Source organism: Balearica regulorum, chromosome 12, assembly GCF_011004875.1.
Source record: "Balearica regulorum gibbericeps isolate bBalReg1 chromosome 12, bBalReg1.pri, whole genome shotgun sequence".
Taxonomy (NCBI): domain Eukaryota; kingdom Metazoa; phylum Chordata; class Aves; order Gruiformes; family Gruidae; genus Balearica; species Balearica regulorum.
This window is the reverse complement of record NC_046195.1, coordinates 22177739-22204777: the sequence shown is the minus strand read 5'-3', so window position 1 is coordinate 22204777 and position 27039 is coordinate 22177739. Positions and strand designations below refer to the sequence as shown.

Sequence of the window (27039 nt, the reverse complement as noted above, 5' to 3'; positions counted from 1 at the left end):
TTCTAAAACCAGGATGGTTGCAATGGCAAAGCCACCATTTTTCAAGTACATGTTGACTCTGTAGTGCCTACTTAGCAGGTTTTTTGCCATCAGTGAAAGGAGTGCACTACACTAATTCATGGACTAATTTATTGAAGTAACTTTTTGCAGCATGTTCCAGATTTAATTAGTCCAGTGGAACATCAGCAATTTTGTAATACCAATTGTAACATTTCCCCCACAGACACAAAAAAGTTGTAAAAACGTGACTTTTTAAATATTAAGGATAGCAGTTGAGAGAACAGAAATGTAAAAAAGGCAAATTAAATCTCCTGGGCCCTGCTGAGTTGCTATGCTTTGTGTTTACAGTTATAAAAGACCACTCTGTACTGAATGTCACGTTAGTTACAAGTTGAAGCCAAAAGATAAGGTTTGTCAAGTCCCTAAAATCAGGAAGAGCTTGAAGTCTGAAGTTAAGGCAAACAAACAAGAGTTTTATAGGATGTCTTGATCTTACTATCTTGGCCCTCAATGAGTCACAGAGATAAGTGGGTGGGGGGTGAAGAGGGAGAGATCACACCAAAAAATTTGAGAGCTACTGATCTAAGGGAGCATGGCACATCTGCCTAGCATAAAGTAACACAATCAAAAGAAGGAACAGTCTACTGCTAAACCATGAATTATTTTCTGCACAATTAAACTTGCTTATCTTTCAAACAGATGCCAAAGCAGAAACTTATAAACTTTAGACAGCATTATGTACCAAAGTTACTTACTCTTCCAATTTCTGCAGTCCATGAAACAACAATTGTGTTTGGTACCGTCGTAGATAATCTGACGAGTGAGGTAATGTTGATTGGTCGGCTAGGTCGCTTTGGTTCAACACCATTTTTGGTTGGTGGAAGATAGCCCTAGAAATCAAAGTATTTTTCCCCTCAGAAGGAAAAAACAAACAAACAAACAAAAAACCAACAAACCCCCACACTGCTTTTGCTGCCTTCCCCTCTCACCACAACCCTGCCCCAATAAAAGTTGTATCTCACCTTAACCAGGCTCCCTCTTCAATTCAGAGAGAGATATGTACGTATCAGACAATAAACTAACAGGTGTTTTACAAGCCCTTTCTCCTCACACAGAGCCTCGCACTTTCCAGATCCTAACCCTGCCCACAGAATACTAAGAGGCACCTTTGCCATCCCTCCTTTCCCAGCACTGCCTGGCTAACATTGCCCCGTCTCATCCTGGGTGCTGCCCCAGCACCCAAAGTTGGCCTTTCTCTCTTTAGTCCTCTGGGTCAGTGATGGTCGATTCCCTGCACAGATGACCCCCAAAACAGAGTTCAATTTCAGCCAGACTCACTGGATGTTTGTTAAACATAAAAATTTATTGTCGTGTTTTTTTGAAAATTAATCTTCTGGATCTACTGGCTGGTCTCCTGAGAAACAATTTACTTAACTATCTTTTCCACTCCTCTATTCATCTTCATTCAAATACTCCAAAATGTGAAAATGAAGGTTAGGATAAATTCTCAGGCTGACTTCTGACAGACAGTTCCTAATAATGCTATCCAATTATGTATGTCAAAATAACATCTTACTTACTGGAAGGCTGCATGGTTTCCCATTTACTTTGACACACAGATTGGGTGGGAAGTGATCTTCTTGTGGACAACTGGTTTCTGATAAACAAAACCTAAAAGCAAAGAGCTTCCATCATATTTCACTTCTAAAGTGATTTAAAGATCACCTCTTCCTAGAAGGATTTTTTTCCCCCACTGAGTTATGAAAGCGTGAAAAATCTTGCTAACCACTGTCCTCAAATAAGCTGTACAGATCATTAAGCAGGAAAGCCCCCAAAAATTACAGGTTTGGATCAAGTTGGCTGTAGGTTCCTCCTCAAGACAGATTTCCTCAGACAGACTCTGACTCATTCAGATATGCAGGTTCCTGTTACAAAAAACAGATCATCCGAATTTCTTTCCTACGATTTCTCCAGCCAGACCTCTTGATACAAGACCAGGGTTTCACAAGGGACAAAATATAAAGTCTCTTCAACTGTCTCTCTTCCAACCTCAATAAACCAGCCAGCTGTTTAGCCACAGTATCAAACGCTATCCTCATGCCTCTGTCAAGTAAGTTCAGATAGTTTTATTTATTTACCTAAGTTCAGACAAGCTTATTTGCTGCTGGAACCAAAATTAGACACACCCTTCCTTGTCCTACGGAATGTGTGTAGGCCAAGACCGAGGACAATAGGCATTCAGAGGACCAAAAAGAGCCTCTCAACTCCACTGGCTTTCTTCCAGAGGACCTGCCCCATCCACCCAAATGTACCATCCCATTTAAGAGCAGCTATACTCTCAAAAAGGGAGAGCTAGCTACCTTCTGTCCCTGTTTTCCCTCATGCTCCCCTCGTCCCTTTGTCCATCTGATCCAAAGCCAAGCCAACTCAACTTGCCAATCAGCAGAAGGTATCCCAAGAAGCAAGACCCAAAAGCAATTGCCTTCTGTCTGGCGAGTTAACAGCTCATCATGCAGACATGACCGGGGGATGAAAGGCAAGACTGCCGTTTTTGACAGGAGCAAGCTCTGAAGTCAGCTCTGCTCACAGCCCTCTGCAGAATTACAGGGATACAGAGGATTTACTCTACTTACTATGCATTTGTCAAAACCTCTAAAATAACCAGCAGGTTAAGACCCAGCCTGGTGATTCCCAAAGTTTTGCCTCCCACTGCCTGAAGAAAAGTAGACCTTGGGTTGCCATGCCCAGACAATACTGTGTTTGACATCTCTACTAGGAAAAACAACCCTCCCTGCATGTAGGTATTGAGGGCCCAGTACCTGGAATCTGACAGGCGCGGAGTTAAAAAAAAAGGAGCATACGCACAATCTAAAATAATGATTCGAAGAAAATCAGCTGGCAATAGCTAAGTACATGTGGTATTCTGACACACCAGATACCAGGCCACCAGCACCTTCAGGAAAGCTGCATGTAACAAGGGCAAGTAGTTAAGTCTGCCCTTTTCCAAACAGCCAACAGCAAGCTTTTCTCAAGAAAACAACAGGATTAGACTCTTCTCTGTAAAGGAAAGCCCAACCTGCTGGGCAGCATATATCTGACATATTTTAAAAAACAGGCAATGCAGATACATACCTTAGCTGGACCTGTACTGTGAAGTCACATTTGGTCCCAGAAATATCCCTAGAAACATCAGAACACAGGTTAAAACATACTGTTTATACAACAGGTTCATCAATATTTTCTCAGAGTTTGCTGTAAGTTCAATGTATGTAAACCACACTTTCCGGAATATATAGTATATACCACACCTTCCTGCTTCTGGTCAGTCAAACCACCACTCTCAAGACAGACTAAAGGGTACACTTCTTATTTTTCAAGGTAAATAAATCAACTACATTCTCATGTGATCTTTACCTTTTTCCTTTTTTTTTTTTATATATACTACAAAGAAAATTCTGATGGGTCACTATGAAGTATCATCTTTATAGTGAATAAACACAGAACTTGACAAAGGATCAGACTGACGGTGAGAAAGGGCTGGAGGAAGGAGTCTGTATTTGTATAGCACTTAGTACAAGAAAAACCTGTCCAATACTCACTGGACAGTGGTGGTATTTAATTCTCTCTTCCTTACCCTTTTTTTCTCTGTCAATTTACGTACAAAGGGGAAAAGAATTCCCCAGAAGAGTATCCTCTGAGGTACTACGCAGACATCTGTGTTCTGTAAGATCACATTTCAAAATGAATGATATGGTAAACTGGTTCCTTTTATAATTTATTTTTATTTAAATACTGTATTACTGATCAAACTCACTCACATTGAACTGCTGATTTGCTGCACTTGTTGTGGCGTCAGTGCAAATGCAAAGCAGGTTTCTCGAAATCGCTGACTATTATCTGATGCTAGAAGAAAACAAGAGACCATCACTTTAAAAACAGCAAATAAGAGACTAATTAACAGAACAATCGCCTTTCATTAAAGTGTCTACATACATATACACACACATTTTTATAGCAAACCCAATAGTATGACACACATCTGTTTCTGTAAACAATTTCAGAGCCAACAAGAAAGTTGCCATTTAAACTCTCCTGTAAATAAAAATACAATAAACAAACTTTATATGCATATAAAGTATACATTAAAAAAAGCGATACAGATAACAGCAAAGCTGAGACAAATCAGCTTAAGACTTTCTATCAGTCATGGTAACTTAACACTACATGTTCTTTGATAGTAAATTAAAAAGTTCTTCGGAATTCTCATCAATCACTTTTTTATTTCCTTTACCGCACAAGATCATGGATTAGCCTCTAGAAGTATACAGAGTGACTGAGAAGTACAACACAGGCAACTTCTCATGTTTCAGTAAGAGATTTTATGCAGGTAAATGCGCCAAATAAAAAATTACGCAAACTACTCATGAGATACGCAAGTATGAAATCTGGTTTTAAAGTCCTTCAACTCTGTGCCGTAGTGCTCCATAACAAAACAAACACTACTGTAGGATTAATGCACCTGCTGAAAAATCAAAGAAATGTTAAACACCTCCAAAATAGTGCTTATATTGAAAACAGATCTCTTCAGCAGAGCTACAGGCACCATTGCAGTACAGAACCATAGACAGTGGCAATGAAAATGCCTTTTTAAAAAAATAAAATTAAAAAAAAAGAAAAAAGCATCTCCCCAGAGAACTGTTCAACGTGATCAATACATGTATTGCAGTGAAAGTTGTAAGAAGCTTGCCATTCAATTTCATTGTTCTTGATAATTTCATAAGGTTATGAATAACTATATTGTGTATTAAACACTCGATAAATTTATCATTTTTTGTTTTACTATAATACACTTCCTGACTCATCCTTGAGTGACAGATGAGTGAATACTTCAGGGTGATACTTCAGATATTTTGTTAAAAACAGCATGTGGTAGGTTGGAACCAACAATAGAATAGACATTGACTTAGTATAAATATTAACAGCAGCAATCTCACAAAATTACATTTATATCTTTCTCATATGACAATGCGACAAGACCTGCACCTTTTATTACATTAGATGCAACAACCACATGCAGTTCATTCTCAGTTGCTCTAAAGCTAGATGGGCAAGAACAGGTAATATATTCCAAACAGCAACTTTTGTGAAAATACTAGCAATAGTAAATCTTTTTAAAAGCATTACGTTACATAAATGGTTTTGGGTTTTTTTATGCATATATTTCCTTCCCCCCCCCCAATACTAAGTTCTACTATAATGTCCAAAAGCACCCTCTGGGCTAGGGTGCAGCATGCAGCCTCAAGTTAATGTTTAGTTAGACGCTCATGCCTACAGTACCCAGCATCTATTTTTGTTTTAATACATTATCAATTACATTTCTTCAAGTGAGAAACACGCAGGGCTTAAGATGACAGCCAGTCATGTTATCACAACGTAAGAATTTGCAGGAAATATAACACAATGTATACAATTAACAATGAAAATCTGTTATAATATTTGGTCTTCAATATAATTCTATACCTATATTTAGTTATAAATGGAAAGATCAGAATTATAGACTGTAATCAACAAAAAATGAATTAATAAGGTTAATACACTGCACACCAGAGAACTGAAAGTTATTTTTTTCATATTTTTACATGGTAACATGTGACCTTAATCTGTTGCTTTGATTTCCTCCCATGTATTATTCGCTTTACCCCAGAAATTGTCAGCTTTGGCTTTATCAGAGAAGTTCTGGAGGGTCTTTGCGAACTTTTGTTGTGAACTCCAACACATTCAATTAAAGGACAAGACTGTTGAATATTTAACTAATGCTGCCTTCATTTAAAACTTAATTATCCAAAGAAGTTAAACAGCAGTTACCAAAAGAAAAAGTCTAAATCCAAATTTCCCAAGTAATCTTTTCCCCTTTCAACTGCTCATCTCTTTGCTTGTTTTGGTTTTGCAGCATCCCCAATTTAAGGAATCAAGCAGGTAATACGGATTTTTGCAAGCAACAGAAAGAAGGGAGGAGCAAAATAACTTAGCTAATTTACAGCAAAGGTCCCAAAAGCCAATCCTTTTCCTCTGTTCATTACTGGCTGGCTTTAATACAAGACTTACTTTTGCTAAACAGCAATACATAACCTTGAAAAGTGGGTTTCTAACTTCCATATTCAGTTTCATCATGCTCTTGCATTGGCCAAATGAAAGCATTATACATTAAAATGGCAGAAAATTAAAAAGTACATTCTTCAATGCTGACATGGGAGCTTTCACAATTCCCGTTCTCTTCACAAGCTATAGTCCCAGCACATTTATAAGACAGTAAATAACCTCTGTTTGAATCAAAAAATTTTGCAACAGAAATAGCCACTTCAAACTCATAACCATAAAATACCACAGAACTGTAAGCATGACCAATAACTGCACTGTGCACATTGCAGTTAATGAATTTACTCTTAAGTGGAATCCACCTAAAATGAAAAGGCGAGGAGGAAGGCTTTGAGGTTGAGGGGAGGCTGGTTGGTTGGGTTTAACACTGTCAGTTCAGACTAAGAACAAAAAGACCTCCAGCATTTCTTCTTATGCCGGCTATTAACTTCATATGCGCTTGTCTTAATGACTGTAAGCAAAAGTCTATGAGCTGATGGATCAATGGTCCCCAGTGATCAGAGAGGTACTTCATCACATGCTGCTTGATCTTGTCTTAGCGATAAAACAGCATTAATATATACATGCTGTGTTTTCAATACATTGCTTTTGTGTACAAGCAATCATTGTGATTACCATGGGAGCATGGCCAAATTGCAAAGAAGGAAGAAACAACTTGTTAATTAGGCAAAGATGATCCAAAAGCCAATCGAAAGATTTCAAAACTCTTGACAGACTGAGCAGTACAGACAGAGGAAGATAGACAAGAAGCTACGTTACTCTAAACTAAAAGACAGCTGCACTCAGGCTCTTGAACTAGGATCAGGATACAGTTCTGCCCCTTGGATGTTTAACTACCAACCAGAAAAAGAGCAAATTTAAACATCAATTGCCCAATTCAGTGCGTGCTACCATAAGCAAATCTAACCTTCAGGAACAGGCACATTTCAGCAAATTAGAAAGACATAATTTGAATCTTTATGTTCAGCACAATATTAAGAAATGGCGAGAACAAACTACGCAAAGAACAAACACAATTGGTTTAAAGCAGACACAAAACGACTTGTAAAAGAGGCCAGGAACAACCGTGAAAACAGTAGGCTATCACACTGGAAAGCACATTAAGTTTTACAAGGGCTGTGGTGGTGAAAAGCATTACTTCCATTTTCTAGCTTTCAGCTAAGATCCCGCAATTGCTACTCTAACACCAACACACCAGCACATTTCCTACCCACCCGTGCTGCAGGGAACCTGGTGCCCTGTGCCGTAAAGGCGTTTGCCAGCTGGGCTGTGGAAGGGAAGGTAGGACAAAACATACCCTCCAGTTGCAAAATCATGGGAAGTTAATTCAAGCAGAGGACAGTAAAATATGGCAAGGAAAAGTCAACAGCTTCATAAAGACTCTTTACCATACGTGAAAACCAACTGCCTGTTTATTTTGCTGCCTGATGTGCTATTGCAATCCAAAGCTTTGCAATACGGGGTTTGTCCTGGGGAGGATGGGGGACACAGAGGGGTCAAGTTAGGGAGGAGGACCTTGTTTGTGCCTCTGGGGCTTGCCTAGGAGGAAGGGGAAATGCAGCAAGTAAAACCAAAAGCATCCTCTGGAAGGGAGAGGAAAGTTTTCCTTGTGGTTTTCTCTAATCTTCTCCCATATGTTTTCACGCAATCTTTTTATATCCATATCTATTATTTCTAGATCTACTTACCCTACAAACGATGCATGAAAATTTCAACAAACACATTAAGCAGAGCTAATTTAGTGGTTTTGCTATTAAATACTAAGCTTCCAAGCTTATCTATGACTATACAAGTCCTCCATTTCTAAGGACTTCAGATTTCTCAAGGAAGAGACACTGGAAATCTGGAATTTAAAAGTGTAGAAAAGCTAACAGATTTCTATTAATTCATCTGGTGTATCTGCTGTGTTTAGGAACACCAAACAGATCCTGGCAAGTCAAGCACATAATTTACTTCTAAAGTTCTGGAATACGATTAAAACCAGAAATATGCAAATACACAGTTTTATACAAGAAAATAATTTCGATGGCTAGAAACATGCAACCATGCCCTGCAAACAACTATTATTATTTAACAAAAGAAAGGCAAAAATAGATCTTCAACTGAAAACTGAGTAGATTAAAATAGAATTTATAATCTAATAAAGCTGGAATCTAGCCAGGACAACAGAGTTAATATGAACATTCTTAAGAAAGTTGCCAGGAACGTTTTTTGGGGATTTTGGTGGGATTTTTTTTTTCCCCCAGAACTATGAATTATTAAATTTTATAATCTTTTCTTTAGCACTCTCTGAACAGTAGAGAGCTTGGAGGATTAGTCAAGAGTGGTTTATAGGCCATGTCTCCTTTGCGATCTTAGAAAGGAGGTACAATGCACAAATGTCTAATGGACTTTTATATTTTAAATTTACATATAAAGGACAAAGGCACAGTAATTTAAAAAAAAAATAAAATACCATGAATCACAAGCATCGCTTTACCTGTCTGCTAAAAAATTTCCTGAATAATTCAGGAATCTGAAAGGGCAGGTTTTGAAAGTATAATAAAAAGCTTTTCAAGCAGACTTATGTAGTTAAATGGGTGTCAACAAGAACAGCTTCAGACAATCCATATAAAACCCACTTCTCATCTTACCAGAATCTCACCATTTTTGAGGGGGTGCTGAAGGGGAGTGGGCAGAGGGGAGTATTTGCTACTTCTTCATTCATCCAGCTTCAATCCAGGAAAGGCAATGAGCAAAACCCACATTTTCTTGTAAACACGTACATACACTTACAAAGCACCAGCAGCAGCTCAGGTCTGTTACCTCTGCAGGTCCCCAACATTAGTACAACACACTCTAAAATGCCTAAAATGTTGCAAAAACATTACAGAGCAGAGTTTCTTCTTCAAAGCTATTCTTTTTACCAATTCACTATCACCACAGTTTCCTGAATTATTTCATGCATACCTCAAATAATGATCCAAACAGTATGTGGGATTGGTATGTATTAAGTGAGAGCGACCCAATTACACCTTGCTGGTTGTATATTTTGTTAAACATTTCACAAGTAATGAGTTTTCAAAATTTGAGCAAAAACTATTTTAATACATGACAGTAGCATTCACAGGACCAAAATACTTAAAATTCCATATGAATGCATATGTGCGCATATGTGTATATATAGACAATTAATGTATTAGTTATATGAGTAATAATAATGATACATAAAAAAACTATTTCCTACCAATTTTATTCTTTATTTTAAAAAAATCCTATAGTGCAAGAGTGAAAAAAGAACCCAGCTTGAGTGGCTGCATTTTCTACAGCTCTAAAAATATTCTGTTCCACCTCACCAGTACCCACAGCTAAAAATAGCCACACAATCTTTCTGCAGTAAAATACCTCTTGCTGTCTTGAGAAAAAGCCAGTCTCTAAATTTCCATTCAAGAACAGATACCTTAAAATCTTTAATGAATCTTATGTTATCACATCGTTGAGGTGGGGATGCTTCCTAATGTAATTGCAGCTGACCATCATACTGCCAATATACTAAGGTTAATCTTTTCCATCTATCATCACCAAGTGCAGCTTATTAAGTAGTGAAGGGTATATATTACCTTCTATTACAGAAAGACACTTGGACTAAAATTAAACTTGCACTTTACACTGCAGTAATTACCTAAGTTCAGGCCCTGAGAAAAGCTATCATTGAATTGGCCTATTACCAATGATTTCCAATAATAGCATGTTTATTTCCGAAGGCAAAAATAGTTATGTTAACTAAGAGTACCAGGACTATAGCAAATTTTTGCTAAATGCTGTAAGATAAACAAGAGATGTCTAACTGGTTAGTCACTAACCTAATACAGTATATAATTTTGATCAGTTAAATTTGTCAAAATATTAGCCAGAAAAACCTAAACATTGTAGAAGTTGTCAACCTAACACATAAATAATTCTTGCGTATCTTCCCCAGATAGGTGAGATACCTCATTTTGCTGCAGCACAGGCATTTTGCTTTTTCTTTCAAACAACAGAAGGCATTGTATCAATTTATGTTCAATCCTCTTTGAAATATCACTGCTGAAAATTTAATACACTGCCTCCAAGCTAGACCAAAATTACTGCATTTAGATTAAGGCACAGAAAATGTTTACCTTTTAAAAAGGTAAAATTCAGACAGGCTTTGAATTACGTTCAGTCGCAGCAGAAGCCAGGAAACGTGTAACACAACACTACACACGCACAGTTCCTCATAATGTAGTTTGTCCAAAACCTCTTATATCAATCACAAATGGGGTTCATTTATACAATTGCTTTTGGAGGCAAGATCAAATGCCTGTGTACAGCACATTGCAGTATCTGTATATAAGCAGAAACCAAGCAGCTATATGGGAGAGAAACAATGAGAGGATACACCTTAATGGGGGCTCTACATCATCTCAGGATGCATCATTAGCCTTTTTAAAACCACCACAATTTATGAAGTTCCTGGGTAACGCAAGTGTTTATACATAAACACTTCCTTCCAATTAACCACAACCTCTTATAGCACCAAGCTCCTGCCATCTTCTGGAATCGGGCTGCAGCACCTTTTAAACGACTACCCACCATACCCTTCATTTCCTGCTACCCATTAAACGCATTCATAGTGTGCAATACCAGGTCTGTCCCAGCTAGACTCCTTCTCAGGGAGCCACCTTCTCCCCCGGAAGGCAGGAGGACCAAAGCCAGACCCTATGCCCCGACCAGACGTCCAAGAGCAGGGCTGAGGGCTGGGCAGAAGCGCCACGTGCCCTGCAGAAGCCGTGAGCTTCAGGAGTTCAGCCACACTGAGCTCACGTCCAGTACCACGAGAAATCCCAGACTGCCGTTTCTCTTTTGTTATCGCTCGCTGTGACATCTTGACCATTTTACTTCATTTCAATCACTTATCACAATGGATGTTGTGTAACCTTAACACTTCAAAAACGTTTCAAAACGACTTGAAGGGAAGCATTTTAGTAAACATACAAATCATTCTTTGCCTGACAGCGGTGACCAGCTCTTAACCCACTTCCACGGGTTACAACTGCACTAACACTCACATATACACTGCATTACTGTGAAGTGACAATGCCACGTTCTTCAACTTAAAACAGATTAAAAACTGAACTCAGATTCTGGTCAGTCTGCTGCATTTATCACTTGAGATCATTTTTAGATTCTGTTCAACTTAAGCTTTTAACAGTTAATACTCAGAAGGAATAGGCAGAGCTACACTGGGGGTGGGAAAGGCAGGCAGTAAAGAGACGCGAAGGAGCTTATTTGAAATAGTGCCTAAATATATATATGAAAATAGCCTGGAAATACTCCAAGGGCCACATTGAATTCATAAATATTACGTATAACTCTTTTCTATATGTTGCCTAAACAGAATAGATCAGCTGGAAACTCTGTGCAATTGGACAGATATTTATGTTTGATTTTATTTTTTTTTAAATCAGTCATGTATTAGAGCATTTCCAAGCTGTGAGGATTTCTGAAGATGTACAGTAAGTATTGAGGGACAATTTCACGCTGACCTTCAGTGCCACAACTCCGCCCTCTCAACCTAGCTCTGTGGAGTAAATACCCACTGACCCCAGCTCTCCTCTCGCCGTGGGCCCTCCTCAGACTACAGATCTCCACCGCACGCCTGTTCCATCATTTTACCAGAGGGAAGCACCATCACTGGATCCTCCGGACTCAAGTCAAGTCACTTGATTTCTTCAGACACCTAAATACATGTCCTGGAACTCAACTACTGCCATTCAGGCTTGAATATTTTAGCTTCTATTCCTAAGAGCACCAACAGCAGTTAAACACTTCAAATGAGCAGCACTAAAAAGCTAGCACTGCTGCGTCCCTACACGGACTCTCCTGCTTCTAGCGTATTTTTACTCTCAAAAATAAAGTAGCAAGTTTTATAAGGCTAACAGGAAAGGCAAAAAATTAAGTTTAAAGTTCGTGATTAGATATCAGAGTCCCCAGTAAGTCCCTCCACCAGGATCAGTACAACCCCTATCACCTTTTTCTAATAGCCATCATAAAGGGAGATTGAAGTATCTCTAAAAGATTCCAAGTCAGTGAAGACTTCCAACTCCCAACAGCATTTCCATCAACTTCTAAGTGACCTCAATATCTTGGTTGCAAGAGGAAATCTTAAAAAATGCATATTGCAATAGCACGGCTTCCTCTCTCATGATATGTGAGCACCACTTCTAGGCCTCAAGCTCTCCAAACACTTAAAAGGGACACTGCTCCAAGCTTAGATTGGTTCACTGATTATTAATGGATTACTCACATGCCTGAAGTTAACCACGTGGTTTGCTGTAATTCCGTCTACTGAAAGCTTCAATTTGAATCATAGAATATCCTGAGTTGGAAGGGATCCACAAGGATCATTGAGCCCAACTCTTTTTCAAATTATCCATTATCAAAAAGTTCACCTAATTTCATCTTGGGAAGCAAAGTTACTTCCTAGATCCATTCGCATCAGAGCAGCGGTGTCTGAAAACATCCATATCCTGTAAGGTCCTGGCATTTGGGTGATCTCAGTTCTACAAGTGAGGAGATTGAGCAACCAGCTAAAATGAGCAGTAACAACTTACACTCCTTTTCCTGTAGCACAAGAGCTAAAAAGCTCTTGCTTAAAGCCCTCTCACACTTAAAAGAAACAGACTGTAGACTATGGAAAGATTCTCTATACGTGCACTTGAGGCATACCACATGCAAATACAAGTTGAAGCCAAAAAAAGAAACTTAAGTGCACTGTAACTCTAGTTCAGCTACAGCGCATGAACAAAACAGCTAGTATTTTAGCTTATTCTTGCACAATTAAAAACTGTAGAGCCGGAAGTCAGAAAGCTGAAGCCTGAGTTGAGAATATAGTGTTTTGTGAAACTTCCTCCCACAAAGTACATTTAAAAAAATAACAAACACAGAAGACAGTAAAAGCATGACTTTCATATAAACCATGATACTGATTGCACCGAGCAACAGATCAGCTTGCTGATATATGAAAGGGAGAAATACTTGCCAAACAACACTTTTATAGTTTTCAACCTAGATTTCCAAGTGCACTGAACTGTTTTTTTAGTATTTGTACCTTGAACTACAGTCACCCTAAAGATTTTAGTCAGATCAGTTGCAAGATCCGTCTTCAAGAACACAGCATGTCCAAGTAACCATGATCACTCACAGTCAAAAAAGAAAATTTCAAGCTAAATGCAAATCACAAGCACAAACACCGGTTAGTAAGCACATAATTCTCGAGGGCAGGCACCAGGGGTAAAATTCTGCTTATTGCAGAAACCCTGTTATTAGAGTCCACAGATTAAGAAATTAAACTAAGACCTAAGCAAATCAAGACAAGCTCCTTTCCCCCAATGGAGCCGGTATCTGGAGTTAGGCAGGCGGCATACAATGCTTTCTGTAAGCGGCACTCTGATTCCCACCTTCTTCCAGGAGGGCGAGACCTGCAGGTAAAAATCCTGATTTCCATAGCTCAGCTCTGAGTTTCAATCTTGTGTTCCACACTGCTTAAACCTGAAGCGCAGCAAATAAATTGTACGGGGAACATCTGTATGCCATTCGGACAGCTTTTAAAAGAGTAGCATAGCCCACAGCCTCTTTAATCCTTTAAATTGAAAAGAAAATGCTTACTTTCTCCTTACAGGTAAGTAAAGACACATAAGCCAGTTGAAATGGTTTTTGGAACAACCACACAGCTAAAGCAATTATTGTAATTTTAAGATGTTGTTTAACTATCTAATGTCCCTTCCATAATAATCTGGCAGAATTTTGGTACTCGTTACTCATCTCTCAGTAAACACATTTCACCACACAAGAGATCTTATCTATGTGTTAGAAGTTACTTTTAGAAAATTGGCCCTATTCTTAAAAAACAACCAATTAGCCGTGTCTGTGCACTGGGGGCTGAAAACAGGGGAAAAAAATTAAGCAAAAGCTGCAGCTTCACTTGAGAAACTAACAACCAAAATTCTCCTATTTGAAGGAGTTCCTATTCAAAAAACAACAGAGAAGTCACAATAATAAGGCAACTTTCGTACATTCCATCAAGACCAAACTGGATAGCTTTTCCTCCAAAAAAACCCCAGTCATACAATCACATCAAATCGTGGTTAACCATGGGGCAGAGTGCTCAGACTTCTCACCAGAACTGCAAGAGCTCAGTGTACAGATTCATCCACCAACATGCATTTTCAGCATATAGAGCGTTCCTAGTTGGCTTGTACACAAAACCATCCAATATAGATGCTTTCTCAATTCTGCAGTGAGGATGACTAATAAAATATGGATCAAATTCAACAGCTCCACTGAACATGGACAGATATCTGTCCATCTCAGATAAACAAGGCACTGACAATCGTCTTGGGAGTAAAGAAAATCCTGTCATCCCCTGACAGCACAGCCAGCATCACCGTAATTGTCAGTATTAGCCACACAGCTCTGAACGAGCTACGCAGGAGTCATGTACTTGAAACACTTGGAAGGAAGCGAGAGACTCCACTATCTCAGCAGAGTAGCAGCAGGAGAAGAGTCCCACCGTCAGTGTGGCCTAGCTGCTATTTTCGGTTCTTCAAACAAGAGCAGGTTGAGGTAGCATAGGCTGAGTTTATGAGTTCAACTAGCTAGGCAAGTCTGCTCTTCTGCAAGCATCCTACTCACTGCTACAAATTGTATGGGCTACTGTAAGGCAGAGAAAGTTTAAAAAAAAAAAAAGTAGTTAGCCAACAGCCTAACCTTAGCTTGTCACATGTGCTTCAGCCAGCCATGCTCAAGTAAAGACCCTCAATAGCTGTTGGTGAGAAGGTACAGATTGATAAAGCACTGCATTTCCCCCTTGCCATGAATCCAGCCCAGCGAGCAGTCAGCATGTGGATTTTAATCACAGTTCAGAGCTACATTTTGAGGAAGTAAGTGTAAGAAAGTAACATCCATTTCCTCCTTTTGTTCTTGACATTAAAAATAATCAAATTTAATTTCCTTATCTGTTATTCACATTAGCTTATGTACTACCCACCTACATAAAATATTTGGATACAGAATGCATGTTCAAGTGCCCTGCTGTGCAACTCCCTTCCCCGAGGCTTTGTCGAATTACTGTTTTTCAAATTAATAATCACATCTTAATGTGACAGAAGACTATTACTGCAAACCTTCCAAGCAGTTCCATTTTGACTTGGGAAAGGCTGGGGAGAATCACATCCAAAGATGTGTTTTGCCCAACTTTCACATAATGACTATAATTTCAGAAGAATCTAAAGATCCTCAAATCAGCGGAGATCGCACTCTTTGTCTCTCACACACACATTTTTTTCTATTCCAATAGAAACCATTTTAAGCAGGGAGATAATTATTCAAAACCCCACATCAGGTCATCAGTTCGTTCTTGTGGTGGAGGGAAACAGTAAATTCCAAAGTTTCTTATCCCTACCCCATGAGGAATCTGACGGGAAAAAGCAAGCAGGAGATGCTGAAACACTGGCCAAATGCCAAGGAGAAGTTCTGAGTGTTTGTAATATACATCTGCCATTTGAAAACAAAGCCAGAGAACCTAGAAATTTCACATTTGAGGCAACCCACATTGTCTGCAGCAGTGAGAAGGGCACCCAAACTATTTGAGGCAAATATTCAACAAATCATTTCTGACTGGTTTTAGTGAAGTATCAGTAGCTGTATAAATGGAGAAAATTAATACTAGTCTGCTCCATACTTGCATTTAAAACTGCTAAGCTGTATGCACAATTGCTCCAAGTTGTTTTGAAAGTATATAAAGCTGCATATTGCTGGTTCTTAATCCAATAGGGTTTTTTCATTAACATATATTGGGGTAACGGGTTTAAGCTAAAAGAGGGTAGATTTAGATTAGATGTTAGAAAGAAATTCTTCCCTCTGAGGGTGGTGAGGCACTGGAACAGGTTGCCCAGAGAGGTTGTGGAGGCCTCATCCCTGGCAGTGTTCAAGGCCAGGTTGGATGGGGCTTTGGGCAACCTGGGCTAGTGGAGGGTGTCCCTGCCCATGGCAGGGGGTTGGAAATAAATGGGCTTTGAGGTCCCTTCCAACCCAAACCATTCTATGACTCTATGATATATATATTTATTACTCTACAATACCTTCATGACATTTATAGTTAGCAATTTTACAATCTGTAGCAACATTACTTTCCACTACAAAAGGAACCAACCAACCATTTCTCATATGCATGGACACTGAAGCGCTGTCTTCCCCCAAAAGCACAAGGAAAAAACACTTTCTAATATTATTGCTTCAGACAAACAGAAAGACACCATAGGATGCACGTGCAAAACAAAACCCTCAAACATACCCTTAAGTGAACTGAAAGGACAGAGATTGCTTAAAAAGGTATCTGGTTGGAATTTCATCCACTTCCATTTTCTTACTTTGACACTCAGAGTCCACAAAGGGGGGAAAAAATATCCTATAAACCCCTCAAGCTGTAAGACGTGACAGAGCGTGAATTATGATCTCTTCATTTGGGGACGGTTTGTCAGACATGGAGCTGACAGGAAAGTGTTCTTACCATATTTAGGAATAAATGCATACCATAATTCCTGTATTGGAATGTCTTATTGAAATTATAGCATTATTTTTAAGTATTTATAATGTAGAAGTGATGGAGACACATACCAAGTACTTCATTATCCTGTACCACCACATTGCCTGGAATGCTTATTAATCAATTACATTTCAGATTAAAGCTAAATAGATACAGTATACCTCTTAAAAGAATACCTGAACCAGAAGATGAGATTACCAAAAGCTATCTGTTTTTCCCTCAATGTCTCAGTTATAACAGTTAAAACAAAAAATATGCAAACGACTGTGCAACGTACTTCAGAAATCTGCAGGCCACCATCACCACTCGCATATCAGGCCTCCTACATCCCTGTAGCTGTTCAGACTGCTAATGTAAAGTATCTGCTCATTTTTGCTTACAAGGGATCTCTTTTGCAAAAGACTTTTTTTTTTCCCCCCACTCCCCCACCATCTCCCCGTATCTACTCTCACAAATCTCCTCCTTCTGCTCCCAGCTATTCTCATAGTGAATCTTTTCCAGGGTTTCAAGACAGCAAAAGATTCCAACATGCAAGCAGCCCCCCCAGAAATCAACAGGACTATTGTATTTAAGTAGTATTTAAGAGTATTAAAAGTTAACCACACTGTTACATGCTATGTGGAATGAGAGCCAGAAAAATCATTGTTATATAATGCTCTGTAAGCATCAGATCATTCTCAGCAGCTACACAAGTGATTTATACCTTAATACAACAGACAGTTTAAAGAAAAGTAGCCGCAACTGCAAAAGAACCTCAAAAGTCTTCCTAAACTCAGCCGTTCAGGCTGTAATGGATCACAGCAATTATCTAGCCCGGCATTCTTTCCTAGCTCAGATGAGAAGATTTTGTGGGCTTGATGGATTTGGAGGTATTTTTGGTTTGTTTGTAAGAACTCCTGAAAGCAGACAGGTTCTTTTCCTTTTTCTAAGGTTTAGTTTGTTTCTTGTCAAACTCACCCCTTAAATACAAGGTTGAACCACATTTAGTGGCTCAGCTAAAGCAACTAATGAGTGTTACGTAAGATGCCTCTCCATGTAGAACAATCTGTTCCAAAAGTTACCAAAAATAGCAATTCTCTAAACACTGGTGTGATGCAATATTTAACCAGTTACTGCATCAGCAGCTGAATCCACCCATTACTATTAAAAAATAAAAAAAACTTTCAGGTATTTTTACAACATTTGCAACCTTACCTAGGCTGGTAGGTTTTATCAGCTCATCCAACAAGTCATAAAAAGGTAATTTCTGAAGTTTTATGTCAGGATGGACAGGGTGGAGCGCAGATGTGAGATGGGGGAGTTCCAGTTCATGTTTAGGTCCCAGAAGCGAAACGGGAAGCAATGGTGACGTGGCAGGGTGGCCATCGTAACTGAGCTGTGGAATGGTAGATGGAGACAAAGTTGCTGGCATGGAGCTTGAGTGTACGCTGGGGATAGATAAGTCTGCAGGCGTCATGATTTTCTGCGGGAACCTTCGCCTATAGAGTTCTTTGATTTTCATTTGTACAGCAGGACTGCAGCCAGCCTTTAACAAATGCAGTGCTTTTGTGAGAAGTTCGTGTTTTCGTCCGTGCTTGTTCCTCCCCGCGTAACCCAGAAGTACTTGCAGTTCAGAAACTCTAAGGCTCATAACCATTTGCTTAAAAGAAACAAAACAAAAAAAATTAGTATTCAAGTTACATCATCTTAAACACTAACATTAGAACGCGGCTTAATCCCATTAAGCGTACAGTTTTTAAAGACACCACCATTGCTTTTCCCCCACTGATTATCCGAAATATAACGTAAAGGACTTGGTTCACAGATAGATATATCTACTTCAAATGTCTGTAATGAGCAATTTTTAAAGGGATTTCCATTTGCCATACACAACTCAGGACAACAGTACTGGGGGTGGGGGGGGAGAATGAGAGAAGGACAAGTTGCAAATACAAAATAAGGCTTGTAAACATCTCTAATGTTAACAATTTTTTTTACTTCCAGCTAGATGGATATTGTCAGTGTGTGACTTTTTATTTAAGTCTCCAGCACTTGCACTCAAAAGCTGTGCCAGTCCTTAACTCTGGAACCCTACTTCCCTTTCAAGTCCCTCCCTCACTTTTTGCCATGCAGCATAACTAATCCACACAGGTTTAAAGGAAAGGAGAGAAATGATGGCTGTTAGAGAGAAAAATTATAATCTGAGTTGTGTTCAACCCCATATGATCGTTACTGAGATAAAGGAAACTTCTTCCGATTGAATTTCCTTATCTCTTACATCAGAGCTGCACGTTCTGCTTTGGATGGAGGAGTAGGGCTTTGCCTTCTATTAATTAGCATCTTCATTTACACAGTCTTTCACTGTCTCCCAATATGGTCTAGTGAATCAAATCAGTAAGACCTGTGCACTGTTTCACTTCTTCAGGAACTGAGAAAAACACTATGCAAAGAAGTGAAACCAGCAATCGCCTGTGCGCACTAAGTATTTCCCCGCTGGTCAAGCAGGAGCCAGAAAGTCACCTTACGAGCCTACTTTCTATTTAAAAACTTTTTTCAGTGCTTGACAGCAGTTTGTTCACCATCACAGGGCCTGTGACACCAGCTGAAATTATATTCCTGCAGAATTTTGGATTCCCAAGAAATCACAAGAACGTGTGAAATGCCTAGAACCCGTCGGCATGACTGGCTATCTGGATTTTCTTTAGGAAGCCATTAAAAACCCTGACTGTTTTGTAGTCAATCCCAAAAGATCAAATTCAAAATAATACTTGAAGTATGTATTTGGGACTAAAACAGTTAATTCAGCATATCAGGGTTCTGCAATTTCCCAGGCACTGAAGGCTGAATAACCAAACTAGCACTTGTATTTGCAAACAATCTTTGAAATAGAGTACAAATGCTCCATCCTCTCTAGTTCTTCAAACTGTGCAAAGTATTCAGACACATACATTACTCAAGTTATTTTCACAGTAATTCTTAAACCTAAAGTGTTAATATTAGAAAGTATGCTATCCCTAGCTACAGCAAAACCAGCCCGAAACTCCTATCAATGGATGAAACCTCGAGCACCTGCAAGACATCTTGAACGCACAGATGTCCACAAGAGGTATTTCCCTATACTGCAATAGGTCGCGTTATTTATAAGCCCTAAATTAGATGATTCATGTATTTAATGAGGTATGCACCCTGATAGATTTAACTCAATTTGCCAAAAAATTTCTGCTCTGTTGAACCACACCAACAAAACTGAATAACCTTGCTGCAGACTACCACGAACACTTCGGATATAACAGAAGTTTGCTGGCATTTTTTTCTCCAAATACCCTGAGAACCTACTTCACACTTTTAACTATGGGACTGTCACAGAGCTACTAATGAGAACAGATGAGGTACTTTGTAACTGAGATGCCTTATTCTTTTAAGACATCTCTGTTTCTTACAATCTGAAGTGTTGACAGCTGAAAGGAAAGTGAAACAAATAGATTTGAAACGTGGAAAACACTATTTATAATGCTTTACAAACATTTCTTCAACAGAATGAGTAGTTACAGCTGAAGGGTTTAATGCTTCCTACCACCACCATTAAAAGTCACTTCCTCAAGAGACAGAACCTCTCAGAGCTTCACTCTGTTCTTGTTTTGTAATAAACTCATAGGCCCAGCTTGCAAAAAACACAGAGCATTAAGAAATAATTGACCTAACAGAAAAGCTCAATTGGAGCAATCCTGCTACCTCTTGGATGTTTTCCATTTTTTAAGGTATAGGCAAGTCAGAAAAAGTATCAAGAAAGTAGGGTCCATCATGTAGCCAGAGTCACGAACCAAAACAAATAAAATTCCCCACATCTTCCCCACCCTGGCACATTCCTTACAAAGGAGGACAAGAACATTTTTATTTGCAACGTTAAGGGCACTAACAGATATATCGATTAAAAAGGCAGTCATGAAAAAAAGCCAGCAATAAAGGCTTGTGATTTATTACAGTTTCATACATCACAGGAATCTTTCTTACACAAATATAAGTAAAAAGAGGCAAAGTCTTAAAACAAACCCCCCCACACACATATATCCATAGAGTTTTGCCAGTGGATCGTGTCAATCCATGGCATGGGGAAGCAGAGCCTGACAGCCAGCCATGCTGGGAAAAGTCTCTCACGTCGCTGCAATATGAACGTGAAAATTCCTCTCCCCTCCTCCAACGCAGTTGTGTTTTATTTGAGGACACAACCCAGGTCTACCAGCAGAAGTGCCACTGCCTGTACAAGCACTATCCAGGCTAGGAGCCCTTGGCCCATGTCACACTGGTACCCTAATCTTAGAACAGGCAGGATAATTATAGCAGGGAAACAAATCAAGTGCTGTCAAACGCACAAAGTAAATACACGAAAAAGCTGCAATTTATAATTTTTTTTTGCCCTGTCACATCTCACCTCATCACAATTCAAACCCCTTGCTGGCTTAGTTACACCAGCAAAGCTGAAAGGCAAAGATGCAAAGCGTTTTGCTTCAGGAAATCTTGCTTCTTTTCCCTGTTGCCTGAAGTAGAGTAGTAAAAAGATCACCGACAGCAGTACAGCTGCATCTGCAGCAAGCTACAAAACCCACCACAAAAAGTCTGTCTCCCAACAACAACAAATACCCACAATGCAAATAACTGCCCCTACCTCCGGCTGTTTATCAGAATTGGCAAAATGTTTGGTTTTTTCTTTCCTAACACAAAAAAAAGCAACAAAAACAACAACAAAAAAAACCAACCAAACAAAAAGGAAATAAAAGGATATATACAGCTACCAAGGACAGACTGAAGGATAGCTTGCAAACTGCAATTACAGATAACTAGGTGTTTAGTTATGTGTTCACGTACAGGTAAATACATGTTCCTGCAACATCACACTGGTGCACAGGAAATTGATGCTGTTTAGCTACAAAAAGGTTGAGCTACTTGCCACTTGCTAACTTCTGTGTGAGAAACACAGCAAGCTGACTGCAAGCCAGATTCAGATACAACAAATTTCAGTATCAAACAAACAAGGTGTTCTGATCATGATGTGCATTTTGGTGCCTGTCATATCTATGCAATATCTAAAATTCAAAGAGAGAGTGAGGACAGTACAAAAACTGTTCAAAGTAAAAAAGAGTAAGAACAAGCTTTACAGAAACTCAACTTATCTCAGTTTAACAGAGAGTATTTCTATTTTGACTCACTGTAAAGACCTTCACAGAGTTTAGAAGGCAATTCTAATCTATAAACATACATCTGACATTTCCTGCTTGACAACACAACACAAACACGTGTTCCTCCGCAAAAGCTGCATTAGTCATGGGGATTGCCTAGCTCATTATATACACTCCCCCGTCGTCCCACATCCCCTCACCCAAGCCTTGTTGACCACACTTCATCCTTCCCAAAGCCATCAGGGCATTTCACGGTCTTAAGACAAGTCACCTAATTGTACGTGTCAGGCAGGAGGTCCACGGAAGCAGAGACCAGTTTATTTTCCCACCTCCCAGTTGCTTGTTTCCAAATCTGTGCCACTTTTCTCCTGCTGGATTGCGTGAACCCAACCATTTGATGCAGTTCATGTTGCAGCTGCACGAGCAGGTGCATCCCCCTGTTTCCCCATATTGAGAAAACATTCTCAAGCAACTCATTTGGAAACAAGGATTATTTCCTGCTCCACACCTACTTTAGATAACAACTAAGGTTTTGAAGAAAATAGCTTAAGGATGCAAAAGCAAGCCATGGGCGGCGTCCTACGTCATCCGCCTACTTCTCTCCTGTGACTATCAATAGGAAAGGATGTTCTACCTACACCTCTCTCTTTCAAAAAAGTTGGTACTCTCTTTTAAGAGCTAACAGATAGGAAAATTGTTTAAGTCCCCCAAACCAAAAACTGCATGTAGACACAAGGTAAGGAGGAATACGGATTTTGTCCAAGACATCCACAAAAAGACTATGAAATAAAAAGCACCAGACTGCTTAGTACACACTGCAACATCAATGCACCTTTTGTAGCTCCTGACTCACAAAGTCTCTCAATAAACAAGAATGTCTGGTTGAAGAAATTTGTCTATGCCACACAACAGGACCATTTTGCTTTGTGAATGCTGTTTAGGCATTCTGAGTAAATACCTTACCAGGAACCTTAACTTCTAACAGAGCAGCCAACATTAAGAGTCATTTACTTTGATTTCTCTCTGCAAAGAAAATAGCAGAGATAAATCTTTATTTTTAAAGAATGGTTTTCCACACAAGCCCAGTCATTCCACCCACGGAGGAAAGATGCCCAGGCCGGGCAACTCCCTGGCTAGCGAAGTCCAACCGTTAGCACAGGTTAAACAGGTCAGACCAAAGAAAATTGCTTTCAAGAACTGGATCTTCTCCCACTGATCTATGAAGGTTGGGAATTAAGTTTAAAAATAAATAAAATTTAAGTCTTAGTGTCTCTGGATGAGAAATTCCTTTGATAACCCTGTGTGGCTGGTCTCACTGACATGTGATTCAGACAACTAAATCTGCCACTAAAAAGGACAAGTGGATTCAGGCAGAGAACACCATTTCTAAACTGGAAATTACATGGGGGCTAAAACACTGGTTTGAAATGCAGGAAGACGAGCTGTAAGTCCCATTGCTCAGAAAGGATCAGATGCAGGTTATCTGCTGAGATCCAACACCACAGATGGTGAGTCTTTACTTTGGGGGGGGGGGGGGGGGGTGTCCTATTTTGTGAGGGGAGAGACTTCCCTCATAGCTAAAAAACAGGCAACAGTCTGGTTCTGGTTTGGGTTTTTTTTAATAAATTAAGCAACATCCATAGTAAAGCATGATGGACAACACTGAAAATTAGTCACAAATACCAGCACCAGATGAAGACACTGTCTTCAAAGCAACACACTCATCCATCAGCAGCAGCATGAATAGTCCCAACAATTTGATTAATGCTTTCTAGAAAGGTGTTCTGGTTTTGGCTGGAACAGAGTTAATTTTCTTTCTAGTAGGTGGTATAGTGCTGTGTTTTGGATTTAGTATGAGAATAATGTTGATAACACACTGATGTTTTAGCTGTTGCTAAGCAGTGTTTACAATTAAGTCAAGGATTTTTCAGCTTCCTAGGCCCTGCCAGAGAGCTGGCCTGAGCCTTCTGCAGGAGGCAAGAACCTTGGAGGGGGCACAGCCAGGACAGCTGACCCAGACTGCCCAAAGGGCTATTCCATACCATATGATGCTCCGTATATAAGCTGGGGTGGAGTTGGCAAGGGGGTGGCAATTGCTCAGGAACAGGCTGGGCATCAGCAGGTGAGCAGTGGTGAGCAACTGGATTGTGCATCACTCCTTTTGTATATTCTTTCACCATTATTATTATTTTCTCTTCCTTTGCAGTCCTATTAAATTATTTTTATCTCAACCCATAAATTTTTTTTTCTGATTTTCTCCCCCATCCCACTGAGGGTGGAAGGGGGGGGGAGAGTGAGCAAGCGGCTGCGTGGCATTTAGCTGCCTGCTGGGTTAAACCACGACAAAAGGATATTTCTACATCTCCAGTAATCAGCCCTGGGATCTATCTGGAGAATTTAACAAGTTATTTCCGGCTGTTTATGATAACTAGAAGCTGTGAATAAGCTCCAAAACGCATTCAAAAGATTTGCCAGCACAACAACAAGCATTTGGCTAGGTACCACACCACATTTTGTGCCTAAAGCTAGACAACAGGTCCTCCACAATTCTCTAACTATTAACATGAAAGTTAAAGGAGAAAAAAAGAAAAGAAAAAAATCACCTCAAACACTAGTCAGAAGATAGGAGAAGTAATAAAAGAAGAAGAAACTAAAAAAAAAAGATACTGAACAGGAGGTCACCCATTTATAATCAGCAATTTAAGACCACGACAGTAAATTTCTTCTGTTATTAGAAACATAGCGATTAGCAATAGTTTACTAACAGTCTCTGAAATTAAGAATCATTATTACAGAAGCGGGCAAGCACTGCAACAAGTCACTTCAAGTTTAAGACAGAAAACCCTTCTGACTACACCCCTGTACTCTTTTGAACACTTCAGCAAAGGAGCCTCCACGCTGACACCCTGCGCAGCACCTCCGGCCCCCGTGTCCCGAGGGATTGGCTCCGGCTGCAGTCTGCATTAACAGCATGGACACATTCACCCTGGCAAAGCTCTAATGCTGTTTTCAAGGACAACACAAATATATGTTTCCCCCTTATGAAACAAGGAAACTACTATTCAAGGAATTCCACAATGCACTTCTAAAAGACAGGGTTTTTTTTAAAAAAAATTTGTTCTTTTTTTTCTAATAAAAGCTACTAGGAAGCATTAGATTAGTATGGAAATGGTTTTGAATTAATCTCGGTATGCCTCCAACTCCCAGCTGTAAAAATACAGGAGAGTTCTTGCATGCTATGAACAGCCTCTTTAACCCCTGATATAAATCTTCTGCAGAAGAAAGCTATACCTGAGCTACATGAGCTCTCTACAGTTACACAGGCTAAACTCTTAGGTTCTTAGGCATTTAAGATTTGTGAAAATGGGAGATTGTGAAGGTAAAAATATTCCCATCTTTTATGAAGGCACATTCCCTAGTCCTAAATTCTATCTGCAAGACTCACGCAAGGAAGCTATCAAGGCTAAACTATAAAAATTGAAATCAGTCTACCGAAAACCTGCAAGAGGGAGTGAAACGACCAATTCATGGAAGCTCAAGCTCCTCGATGACAGGCTGTAACTTCCTGCGTTTGTCTAATGCAACCAAAACACTCTAAGGTTGAAGTCACCATAATTCAAAATGGAGGGGAGGCAAAGGCACAGAAGAACAGTCATAAATATGCAACATACTACAACCTTTAAGGAGGCTATTGGTTTTCATAATGAAAAACTCAGCTGTCTCCTAGCGTGATATGTACAATGTTTTGGCAAGCAGGGCAGCACTAAAAGAATAGGTACAAACCAATGGCAGGTACAAATACTGTTTGCCTTTTGTTACACGCACAAGGAGATATTTCTTAGTCAAAGGAACCCTGTATTTACACAGTGTATCAGTGCTCATAAAGAACATTTCACAACTGTATGACCAAATCTACACATTCATCTAGCCAGTCGCAAAAATAGATGTTAATCCATTAAAAATGCATCGACAAAACAATGTCCATATATTGTCAATGCCAAAAATAGCCCGGACTGACCTACTGTTGGTATCTCCATAGACAGAGGCTTCCTTAAGATCAAACACTGTATTCATGATTTTCACCAGGTAACATTTTTCTTCCCATGCTAGCAGAGAAAGTACACTACAAAGCTGAAGTCATCAGGTGTTATTTACTTTAGCATGCTCACAAACAACATATTTCCTTGTGAATTACATGACTGCATATCTATTAATATAAACATTATGACCCTTGAACCAACCTACCCGACTGATGAAGCTCAGATTGAAGCACTTGCTAACATTAGGAATCTTTGGCAGCGAAGAGATCATCTAAAAACTGCAGCAGTTCTGTCTAAAGGGCTTCTGGACAGGAGGTCCTGCAATTTCCTCCTGCCATCCTTCTGTAGTCAGTTCACATAGCTTCCCAAGTATACCACAACCACTTAACTCTTAATTCCGTAGATAACTAGTACAAGGAACATTTGTCTTACCTGCTCTTGGCAAACATTGCTTGCTTTTACCTGTTGTGCTAGTAAAACTTGACTACACTCAAATTTACTAAGTTTTAGCAAGGTCAGAGCAATGCTGTTCCATATACGAACACTAATAAATCTACACTCTCCTTCCAGCCCACAGTTCAGAGGCCTCCATCTAATCCTGCACCAGTGGCACTACCAAGTTCTTAGAGATAGCTGTCACTTACTGAAGACAAGAAAACCCACAGTGATAAAAGTAACAAAATCCACTGAAGAGTGAAAGGATACTGCAAGAAAAAACAGCAAGACAGACCTAGCCCCACTGAAGTGGCTGCTAGTAACAACAGGCAGGCAGAGTTTGGAATTTTTAATATAATCCCCATGTGTTAAAAGTTGTCTCATGTTTGTTGCAGATGCCTGAGGTATTTTGCTATGTTATCATATATATATGTGAACTATCCTCTGAAAGCCTTGACACATATACCCTGGCAAATTAGCGTAGGCAATTGCCCCCTCAACCTCCAGTCCACCCCCTTCCCAAGAGGTTTTTTTCCTCTGGAACAGACTCAGCAGAACAGACTGCGTGCCCACATCTCCAAAATGCCACTTCAGTGCTTGAACACTTAAATCTGTGGATTTTTATTTATTTTTTTTTTTTTTTACTAAT

The 27039-nt window shown here is 39.5% G+C and overlaps 1 protein-coding gene across 2 annotated transcripts in view; it reads right to left on the bottom strand.

The window, feature by feature from the left end:
* The window catches only part of PIAS1 (protein inhibitor of activated STAT 1), a 62889-nt gene that overhangs the window by 17828 nt on the left and 18022 nt on the right, over positions 1-27039 (bottom strand). For both annotated transcript variants that reach the window (XM_075764125.1, XM_075764124.1), the window contains exons 2-6: positions 17957-18401; positions 3819-3903; positions 3133-3180; positions 1581-1671; positions 756-890 (exon numbers count right to left, since the gene is read on the bottom strand). In XM_075764125.1, coding sequence (XP_075620240.1) covers positions 756-890; positions 1581-1671; positions 3133-3180; positions 3819-3903; positions 17957-18401 — 804 coding nt within the window. The remainder of the gene's footprint in view (positions 1-755; positions 891-1580; positions 1672-3132; positions 3181-3818; positions 3904-17956; positions 18402-27039) is intronic.